We start from the raw sequence: 11418 nt of genomic DNA, 5'->3' as shown, positions 1-11418 counted from the left end.
AAAGTTGTCAAAAGGTGACGTTCAGTCTTAAGGTAGTCTTCCAATGAAAAGAGAAAGAGCAACATTTTGAAATCCCTCAACTATCGCATCTCTCAAAAGTGCAGTTACCGCGCATATTTTAAAATATTTTTTGAAATGTTTTTTTTGTTTGCATACGATGTCGCACTCATCACAGCACTCCATTTATATATGAACATAAGGCTTTTCATGGAAATGCAGCCTAATATAAAAATGCCTTCACCGTGATTTTGCGAAATTTCAGTGGTGATTCTCGATTCTTGTTTTATTCGAGAAACTTCTGTTCATTTCATTAGTTTTGACTCGACTAACTTTTTCATTGTCGTAAGCTTTCTACCTTTTTTTTTTTTCGTTAGCTTTGTAACACATAAATGCTTACTTAGACAAAAAAAACCCTTAGTCTTAACCGGAAAAGACAGAAGTCAGAAATTTTATAACTTGATCATAAACAAACAAAAACAACTTTTCTGTTTTTAAATAACCTTCAAGCTTAAGCAAAATTTTCAAAAATTTACTAACTGATATCTGAATAGCAATAACTTATAGCAATACAATAATGGCCTTAAATTATGAAGTTGAAGGTCGACCATTTTAACTTCAAAAGCTCATAAAATAAAAGTATTACTGTGGAATTTGTAATAGAAATAAATAGGCAATTTTACATGCAAAGTTCCCTCTGATTGTTACATCCGGAAAATATTCCATCATCGATTGTAGATTTCCAGGAAAATCGGATAGGTCTTTTCATTACTTATAACTTATCACACTTTCTCTTTCTGCAGACGTTAGCCAAAATCATCAAAGAGGGTAATAAAACGTAATCCTTCACGCCAACGAAAACATATGTTTCATTAGCCTGCTGTCTATTATCCTAATGATAATTACCACTTACGATTGGTATATCCTAAAATTAAACTTGAGCTGGATTAATTAAAGATAACAATAATCTAAGAGCTTAATTGAACAAACAAAAAGATGATATTATCAAGGCCGTTGTTGCGATACATAGAATAAAGGCAGTTATAATGAATCATCTCTTCAAAGTTTTGTCTTAATCTTAATCCCTCCTCTTCCTTCAACCTTTCCTTCTCTTCCTCTCATTTACATTGTTTTCATGATAAGCTCTTCATTTTCATTATCACAACTTTCCTACCAGCTTTACTTCTCCTTCTTAATTAATATCTGACAGTTCTTGTTTTGCAATGTTTCGGAAATGTGAAAAGAGTTGAAATAGCAAAGAGATGAGAAGTGGTAGTTTTTTAACATTTCCAGTCTTCTTTTACTCTTTTTGAAATTACTCCTGAGGAAATTTAATTTCAAAATATATGATTTACTTTTGCGAAATTAAATAAAACTGGTAGTACTTCCAGTTTCATAAAAATATCCTTTCCCGATCCTGAATCGTTATATTTTCATCTGAAGATCCAAGAAATATCGTGATTTGAATTTCTCGTTATACCACAACTTGCAGGTTTTTCAGCTATCTTCTTATATCTTCCCAGAATTTCATTCTTACTTTTTTTTTAAAAAAAAAGAAATTCCACCTGCTTTTCTCGATCATTTCTTCATATCAACACCTATCCCAATCGGTGTTGATATATTCTTCTCCACAATGCTATCATTTATAGTCATAAATGAAAAGACTTTGTTGAAAATTAAATCGAACGAATGGATTTTTTACTTTTTTCCCTAGTTTAAATATATTATTGCGACAATGAAAACAAAAATTTTGAGCATCACTGAAACGATGTGGTGAACATATTAGTTAAACGTCGCTAAATTTTCCTGAAAAAAAAGTGCTCGGCCTGTTACTTGGTTGATTTGTAATTATGTCATTTACGGAATCTCTAAAAAAAATTTCAAATTTATTTCATCGTTTGACAGAAGTGAAATTCAGCAATAAATGACAAACTTTTTTTGGGAATTTCCAAAGAAATTAAGGTAGCGTCACAAACGATTAACATTGAATATGAATTAAATTGAAGATTGGTTAATTTCAATTCATTTTTTTTTGCAACAATAAAAGAATTTTAAAAATTCGTTTTTTTTCCCGAAAGATTTTACAAGCGACAATTTAATTAGTAATAGGACGAGTATTATAATAAAAATCATTACTTTGATATTCTGATTACAATAATTATGCAACTTTGATTAATCCTTAAAATTCCAAAATTCAAGAAATTAGGAATAATAAATTAGGATTAAGATTAGGATTAATTAGGATTAAATTCAAAAATTAGGATTAATCTCTCATTTCCTTACAAAATGAATTAATTAATACTCAAGAGACAAACTTTTTTATTTTTCTTCTTTAAATCACAAAATGTGTTTTTGGTAAAATTCAAATTAAACCACACTGTTACTTATTGTCCATAAATTTTTAGATTTACTAGAATAACGACCAGTTCTGTTTACTTTACAATCAAACAACTTTCTACTGGTAAATTTTTAAAATGTAAAATTTATATCTGAAACGACGAGTAATTTCTGGCAAAAGAAAAAATGATTTTACTTGTCTGCTGTACTAGGGAAAAAGATAGGGAAGAAATGGGTAATTATGGTTCCGCGGGCAACTCTCCAAACTTAATTACCTGAATGACTGCTACTTTCATAACATTTTTCATTGCAAAACTGAATGATAAACTTTGGGCAAAATTTTCAATTTCTACTTCATAATGTTAAGTTTTAAACGAAAGGAACAAATTTTCAAATCAATTATATTTATCATTTATTTGTTAGCTTGAAAACTATGTCAGATGCTTCCTTTTCTAGTTTTGTATCGGGATATCAGTTGATAGTGAAAAGATTTCTCGGGAGAAATTCCGAAACTTTTTAGAATTTAAGCACGGATAAACCATAATAATAGGTGCAAAAAGGTAGTTTTATATAAGATATCGGATGAAATATAAGTATCCTAGTCGTCTTATCAATATCAACTGATGTATGATTCGTAATCCATATAATTAGACCAATGAATAAGTTGCAAATCCCACTTTGTCACATCAATCCTATTAATTATCAATTGATGGAAGTGTTCTTTATTTCTATTACTGTTAATGTTCGAAACCTTTCCAGCCATTTTCATGCATAAAATACTCAACAACGCATATATTCTCATTTAAATGATTTATCGTTCATTGCTTTTCTGATGATTTTAGTCGATTAAAATTTATAGTCCATTTAAATGATTTAAGTCTTCCATTCATTTCAATGTTTGATACTTTTGCTGGAATGAAGTTAAAGCGCAAAATATTTCTTTCACTTTTGGAGTAGTATCAGTTATCTCTTTCCTCCCTTATCTATTATCATTCTAGCTTACAAGATAAAGAGAGAAATGATTGATTGGATAATGTTTGTTTATTTTTATTTTATTTTTTCTTGGAGGGAGGAGGGGGGTAGGGAGGGGAAAGAGAAAATATTTTTGATTATTTCATCTCTGACTAATCAACCAAACTTATTTTTCTCTAACTGTTTGTATTTATCAGCAAATAGCCCTTCTCATCAAATAAAAATCTGCTCCTTGAAGTTTTCACAAACATTTCTTAGCTGCACTGAAACTTTTGAAGTGTCATTCATTGGTGTACATGCGCTTTTGTCGCACTTCTATCCGCATAGTGAACTCATTTAAATGGGAAGAGACAAGTTACACGATATCTGGAATAGTACAGTGTTCGACATTATGAAATTTCCCGGTGCATTTTAGTTTGGTAATCATTGAAGCAATGTAACTGACGTTGTTAGTTATCTATTCATGTCAGAAAACTTTTGACACTAACAGGATTCGGTGTGCTATTTCTTCAGGATAGCAGATCAAAGGTATCAATTCCCGAGTAGTTGGATATCACATTTCAAAGATTTATTGATTTGAAAAAATGCTCAGCTCAAATGTTCGTCAAATACCACTTATACGTTCCATCATCTTTCATAATATAGTAATAAATGCTGAAATCTTCCGTTACCACCGTGTAGAATGAAATTAAGCTGATAAACCTACTCATTAATATTTCAGATATTTCATTGTTACATGCATTTACCAGTGCTAATTACTTTACTGACATTATTAACATATTCCATTGGTACTCAGTACAAGATTCGTCTTACATTCTGTGATCAAGCGCCCAATTCAGTTCTTCAAATTGTCTGCTCACAATTAAAAAAATGGGATACAATTGTTAGGGTTAGTTAGATTTTTAATCAATTTCGAATTTAATTTTTTTTTCAATGAATTTAATTATTTTTTTCCACTCCTATTATCAATCAAAATGTTTTCATTTTTTTTTTAACTCATAAATATAAAGACAGAAAATTTAATTCAAATGAAATCTCATTAGAAATAGCAGAGATGAAGTAATCGAATAAAAATGATAATGAAAGAGTAAACGGAACGAAATGGTTTGATGAGTGAAATCTCACCATAAATCGTCAACAAGCACTTTTGGAATATCCTGGTGATAGGAGAGTGGGGAGTTATCAGTAAATTATGAAATGGAAAAAAGCATTCAGTTTTACATTTAAAATGAAACATTTTTAGCAACGTCATTCCATTTCTCTCAACGAATCACGCCCATTTTGGAGTTCACAAAAAATTTGGTCAATCAGTCGATCTCGATGGGCAAGTAATTCTCAAAGTTGGACTAGTTGGTCCTCATGGACTTTGCCTCATAGCACGTCATCACAGGTAGTACAGTATCCAACAAATAATCGCGTTAAATCGCCGTTCAATATTGGCCATCGTGTTAAATTACCGTCACTATCTAGTCTAATTAGTAACTTTACGGCTGATACATACACCTCAAATGAACCAAAACGAATGGCACTCGAAATACAATATGAAATTTCGTCTCTTCCCAGTAAGTGCTAGTTTTTGGATTTTTGATTTTGAAGTGATGAGGCTTGTCATAATGTTATATTTCACATTCATTACAGTAAAACTTTTTGCGCTTCTTGAAATGACATCTGTTCGCAATTTACTCCAATCATAGCTTGAGATCAGATTTATATTTCGAAATTCTTGAAAGAAATTCTTGAGAAAAAACTATCAGTACATCCTTTATGGTATTTATTTGCATATGTAGTACATCCTATAGTACATCCTACTAAATTTTTAATTCCAGAACAAACTATGCCAATCCGTATACGTGATGGACAAGTGACGAATGTGAAGACGTATTCTCCACGTGTGATTTCATCGTTATCATTGTCGTCGACATTTGGTCAACGACAACAAATTTTGAAGAATGATTATTCGAATCAAAAGTTGCACATCAAAAAGATCACAAATGGTGTGCAAGGACCACCTTCAATCGATACCGTTGAGAAAGATCTGTATACGATGGAACAAGATACGGTTGGGCCACCTGGCCAACAACGACCTAATAATTTGATTCGTAAACAATTTTCATTATCGTCACCGTCTGTAATTTCATCCGCACGACCATCACCGACCAGAATGTCAGATAGATCCATTGATTCACCGGTATTTTCGGTTGAAACACAAGACAGCAGACCCTTTAAGAGAAATGTTAGTGCTTACGGTGACAAAATGATGCAAAGTTAAATTATTCATTTCTTTGAAATGTGTTACATCTTGTGATAGTGACAGTATCGAAATAGGTGAAAAGAAAGGTACTCATAAGAGTACGGTACTCCCCTTTTACTATGGAGGGATGTTTAATTTCTTTCGGAAATGATAATTCAAATATATCTACTTTGGTCACTGCTTATTTTAGCAAGCAAATATGATGACACCGCCATCCCACACTTTGACGGTAGATCAACGATTGAAAGCTTTGGGATGCATGGATCTCAACTGCTTGTGTCCATTTTTCAATGGTATTCTTCAATTTAGATATTATGTAAATTAATTTGTGCCACGTTATTCTTAATTTTTGGCCACGGCAAATGATGATAACACAAGCATTTCATTTTGATGATACTGATAGTAACACAGTGACAACAGTGGCGGTAACCAACTTCAAATCCGTTTTCAGTAATTATCTAAGTAATAAGACAGTTAGAAGATCTAGTAATTTAAGGTTCATTGAGAAATTTGAAATGTTTTCTATCAAATGGGAAAGAACTTTCGATGGCTGTTCGTAAAGAGTATAGACAACTAAGTACAGAAGAAAGAGAACGATTTCATAGTGCTTTGGATCAACTAAAACAAAGTGGTGATTATGATCAAATTGCACAATGGCATTCGAATCCAGCATTAAGTGGTGGTGCACATTCTGGGCCTGCTTTTTTACCTTGGCATAGAGAGTACATCAAAAGGTTCTATTAAATACGGAAAACTATTATTCTTTTTATTCCTTCAGTGATCATTTGCAAACAATGATAATGACTTGACTTGCTTAAATGTCTCTCGCAACATGACTGATCTGTTTTCACGGATCAGATGAGTAATACATTGAAATGATTGTCAGGAAAAAGTTTGTTCCAGACTGGAAATTGCTCTTCGACTCATCGATCCGGACATATCGTTGCCGTATTGGGATTCAACGCTTGAAAATGCGATTCCAGAAAGCACAGATACAATATTGTTTAGCAAAGAACTGATGGGAGAGAATGATAAATATGGTAATATAATTAATGGTTTTATATCTCATTGGACAACTCCTGAGGTTAGCAATGTTGATATTTTTTTTCTGCGAATATAATCTTCTTATAAGTTGTAAACAAGTTATTATAATAATAGGTTGATTGTGATGTGCATGAACGGAGAACTATTTCGCATAAAATTTATTTCTAGGGAAGGCATATAACTAGACATCTTGGGCAGGAAGGACGTCCTCTGAACGAAGATGACATTCAAGCTGTAATGAGACACTCAGATGTAATCGGTGTACTCGCTTATACAGCTCCTCAACCGGTAAATTTCTCAGCTTCTTTCAATTTCGCATAAATTATTCCAGTGACTATTGTACATACTAATTCTAACCACCACATGCATTTATTGTGTTACAATGATATTTGCTATTCTTTCTTTTAATTAGCTTGTTAAATATCCAAAATGGTTGTTACATTCAAAAGATTTTAGCCTTTATATCATACGGAAGTTACAAAAAAAGAAAGAATAGATATTTAACAAGCTTTTTCTTAATAATTTGTTAATTTTAAGAAATTTAACAATGTAAGTGGAAAAATACAGGGATGCAGGTACCCAACAGATTGGACATCACTCGAATATAGCCATGCAAATGCGCTTGTCTGGGTCGGTGGTGATATGTTCCATCAAACAACCTCTGCAAATGATCCATTATTCTTCCTCCATCACGTTTTTGTGGATAGTATTTGGGAGTACTGGCGACAACATCGACAAGTATTTAAATTGCCAAGATTTAAATTCAAATTTAGCCGGAATTCCTTTTCCTTTCATTCATACTGCATCAGAAACGAGCTTGTATATTCCGTAAATCTTTATAAGTTCTGAGAAATTGCAGCAATTCACAGCTGCTTCACAATTTTCCAGAGTCGAGATGCACGGTCGAAAAGTTATCCGCCAGATTTGTCTGAATGCAGTGGCGAAAATCATTTTGCGCAAAATCCTATGCGACCGTTTGAGCCGCTCAGGAATATTGACGGAATCGGCAATGGTTACAATGAAAGACTATATCGATATGCACCACGACCCGCATGCCCTAGAGGTCAGGATCAGGAATGTGGAAGCGAGTAAGTGATCGATTCCTTTTCAACTAATTCGGTCCTGCTTCAGTTCTTGAATCTATCATTTCCAGATTAACGTTAACGAGAAACTCATCCCCAAGTTTATCATGAAATAGGTACGAATTAACTGTTAGGAGTTGTGGTGATAATGCTCAATAAGACCATAAATTAACTAAGTCATTATCAAGTTTGAAAAGTTTAGCAATGGTGGGTGAGGTGAAAGCTGTAAAATCTACCTATAAACGAGTAAACTGATAGATAGATAAGAGTTTAGCTGACCATGGAAGCAGTAAAACGTGGATTCAGATTCCTATTCTGTGATCTATCGCATGGATACGCTCGTTGTTCCACAAAAATACGTCTGGGCGGCAATTGCAACAGTTATACACATCAGGAGAACTCGTGCTACAGTGGTTTTTGTCTGTCCGGAAGATGTACTAAAAACGCATCGGTTCCTCAGAAGCAAGATGAAATACTTTTTTAATTTTAATTTTTCAATTTAGCAAAAAATGTGGATAGCTTGAGACCATTTCTAAAGTGACCCACATTTTCTTTTCAGTTTTCAATTAGATAACATTTTGCAGAATGTTAGAGTGTGAATGGCTTGGGAGTTTTATTCTTTCTTCATCATATCTTTCATTTTAAAACAAATTTTGTTTCCATTCTTGTTTCAGACAGACCACAATGATGGAAAACAAATCAGAAGCATAGAACTCTCAGTAGCGCTAATTAGTTCAACGGCAACAACAAATATTGCAAAGGTACACTATGAATTTTCATTTGTCGTAATGTTTAATAATTTTATTGAATGAATGAGGCATAGAACAAGTTCTTTCAATTTTGAACCGTGCAAATCTTGAGAAGAAATAAACAACAGGAAGACTGGAATCTCGGATTCATCGTATACTATAATCAAGAATTGATGGAAATTCTTTTAATCGTTTCATTTAGTTAATTAATTAAACATTTTCATCAATGATGGCCAACTTTTTCATTCCAGGAGCAATGTTATAATAGTCATGAATGTTGTTCAATTTGGGCCAGTAGAGGTGAATGCAAAACAAATGAGGAAATGATGCTGAATTGGTGTCCTGTATCCTGTCATAAATGTATTGCTCAATATAACACTGCTTCTGGTAAATTTTTTTTCTTGGCCATATCTATGTGTTCTAGGCTCTTAATTGTTTATCAAATCTTTTGAAAAGATTGAATGGTGAAGTTAGGCTGTTATAATCAGAGATTAATAGTTTGGAACAATATTCCTACGGTATTGTCAAAATAAAAATATTATGAGAGATTAAGAAATTAATAGGGAATCTCTCTTTGAGTATGCTATATATCTGAGATATTTTGAAATAAAACGGAGACTGATAGAGGTAACCATAAAATGTTTTTTACTTGACTTACTTATAACAACTTAAGTAACAAGTTATTGATCACCACTTTCTGGGATACATACCTTTACTTCTATCTTTCACAACTAACACGACCTTTTCATTTCATTCTCTTTACTGTTTCACTCATTAAAGTATTGTTTAATGATTGAGGAGAAGTGAATGAGATGAATGTTCGATTGCAGATTGTTCAGACCGACATTTACAATGTCCGGTATGGGCTACTCAAGGCGAATGTCAGAAAAATCAATTATGGATGGCTGAAAATTGCAGGTTGAGCTGTCGACGATGTAACAAATTGCGAGTGGACATTTGTGAAATAATGACAGACACAAGCAGTCGTGGATAAGCAGTCGTACTCAAGCGATATATTTATATATTGAATTTTTATTAGTTCTATTATGAATTTACCATTGTACTACCAATCTGAACATTTCAGTAGGCAAGTAAGTAATTAATGAATAATTGCTGATGCATCATTGCAGAACCTATATTTCGGCATGCAAAATACTGTAGCTGTTTCCTAGAAATAAACTTGATAGCAAGCTATTATCAATTCGATCATTGAGTGATGTCATAGATCTATGATAAAAGGAATATTATTTCTCGACAAAGTCAAGATTATCATGGCAGTGTCCTGATAACATAATAATGCCAAAATATCAGTCTAGTTTTTACTAATTTCATAATAAAAAAAAAAATTATTTGGGTAAAGGCGTTTTCCACAATATTTTCCGCCTTGTGAAGGTCAATTCGAAAAATGAAGCCTTAAAGTTTGTAGCAGTTGCCAATTAATCTCCTAGTGATATATGTTATAATGGAGCTTACGATTTCAATATAAGTCATACTGGTGAACCGCAGTAGATTTTTTTTAATTTCCAGTTGACCATCCGAACCACTATATTGATTGGTAAGTCTCATTAGTCACACTAAAATGACTAGAAAACATGAAATTGAATTTTGCATAAGTCATAAAAAGGATTCTTATCTTTATCAGTCAATATCAGTGAGATCACTCGGATACTGTGCACGCTCTCGATGATGCATGCAAAGATTAGGGGCCAGGAACTATTTCCTACTGGTTGAAAAGGAAATCTTCACAGTCCTTCCATATATCTTTCTAAAAAATTGTGTCACTTAATCAAAATGAGCTGAATACAGGTTATAAAATTAAAAATTGGAGAGAAGCTGATTGAGGCTTGACTTAAATAAGAAGTAAGCAGAAGATGCTATTGCATCTAACTGCATCACAAGATCAGTCTTGTTGTTGCAGTGCAATTCATTATGCACTTTAAAAACTTTCGGAAAAAAAACTGCATGATAATGTGTAACAAATGGCTTGTGTGGTTTGAGGTAATTTTGGACAAGAATGGACAGAAAAAAATTGAAATCCAATTTCTTCCACCAAAAATGTCTGTATTTATCCAGAATTACTTCCAGTTATACAAGTCACTTGTCACGGATTATGAATCAATGAATATCGGTGAAACGGTAACAGGTTTTCATAAGTAATTGTATCAGTAGAACTATATCAATTTAAAATATGTTTCTGCTGATAAATGAATCACTTTCTATTGATAAATGAATCTGGCTTCCTTTATCGATGACAATTTCCTCTCTTTTTATGATTGCTTAAAAATGAGAATTATTGCGTAGTGATAAACGCACACATGCACCATGTACAAGCCTCGCGCAAAGAAGGTATTCCACTACATTTAGAAGGTATTTGGTCGGTTGTGGTAAGATAAGATCAACAAATAAATGGAACAGTTCAGTTCTGTAAGCCTCATCAATGTAAGATGATGTGAGTAGCTGCTTATCATCCTTCGGAAAAATACCGCTTTAAATTACTGGATGATTTTTCCAAATATATTAATAAGCCTGACTTCACAGAACAGTGAGCTATCGAATTCGTTCCAAAACTTTTTATCAAGACTTTGGAAGGTTGTTTACTAAGGAAGCAACATTTTCCATTAATCACTTCTTAACCTGACCTTAACCTCTAAGAGGTGAGAAATGAAATCATTCGTTCCCACATATTCATTCCTTCGATGACTACCGTACTGTTTCTGCTTCATTATTCAATAATTTAAATATTTATTCAAATATACTTCACTTCATTAGCCCTACTAGTGAATGCTATATACGAGCAAAATGCACAAATCAATAGAGAGTGAAATTATTTAGCTAAGCTCTCCGGTAACATTTGTCGTGAAATTTTCGGTGGATAGTCGAATGGATTATTTGTGTTGCGTGGGACCAACTCGTATGAAAAGGGTTTATTCGTCTCCGCTATATCAAAAACAAAAACCAGCAGTAAAAATTTGACAAGCTTATATTT

At 32.8% G+C, this 11418-nt stretch overlaps 2 protein-coding genes across 2 annotated transcripts; both read left to right on the top strand.

Moving 5' to 3' along the window:
• Positions 1-4021: 4021 nt before the first annotated feature.
• LOAG_01721 (hypothetical protein) lies at positions 4022-9426 on the top strand (the record flags this gene model as incomplete). Its single annotated transcript, XM_003137259.2, has 13 exons — positions 4022-4195; positions 4550-4868; positions 5133-5539; positions 5748-5850; positions 6054-6291; positions 6461-6641; positions 6770-6889; positions 7169-7339; positions 7490-7689; positions 7990-8134; positions 8358-8444; positions 8684-8819; positions 9263-9426. The coding sequence occupies exons 1-13, from the start codon at positions 4043-4045 to the stop codon at positions 9424-9426; spliced, it is 2424 nt and encodes an 807-aa protein (XP_003137307.1). The 5' UTR covers positions 4022-4042.
• Positions 9427-10400: 974 nt separating this feature from the next.
• On the top strand, positions 10401-10568 carry LOAG_01720 (hypothetical protein; the record flags this gene model as incomplete). The annotated part of the gene is made up of 1 exon (XM_003137258.2): positions 10401-10568. A coding segment is annotated over one exon (168 nt), but the record flags the coding sequence as incomplete, so codon positions are not given.
• Between the last annotated feature and the right edge of the window lie 850 nt (positions 10569-11418).

The sequence above is a fragment of the Loa loa genome, assembly GCF_000183805.2.
Source record: "Loa loa unplaced genomic scaffold supercont3.349, whole genome shotgun sequence".
Lineage (NCBI taxonomy): Eukaryota > Metazoa > Nematoda > Chromadorea > Rhabditida > Onchocercidae > Loa > Loa loa.
Note: the sequence above shows the minus strand (reverse complement) of the source record. Positions and strands in the feature narration are given on the sequence as shown.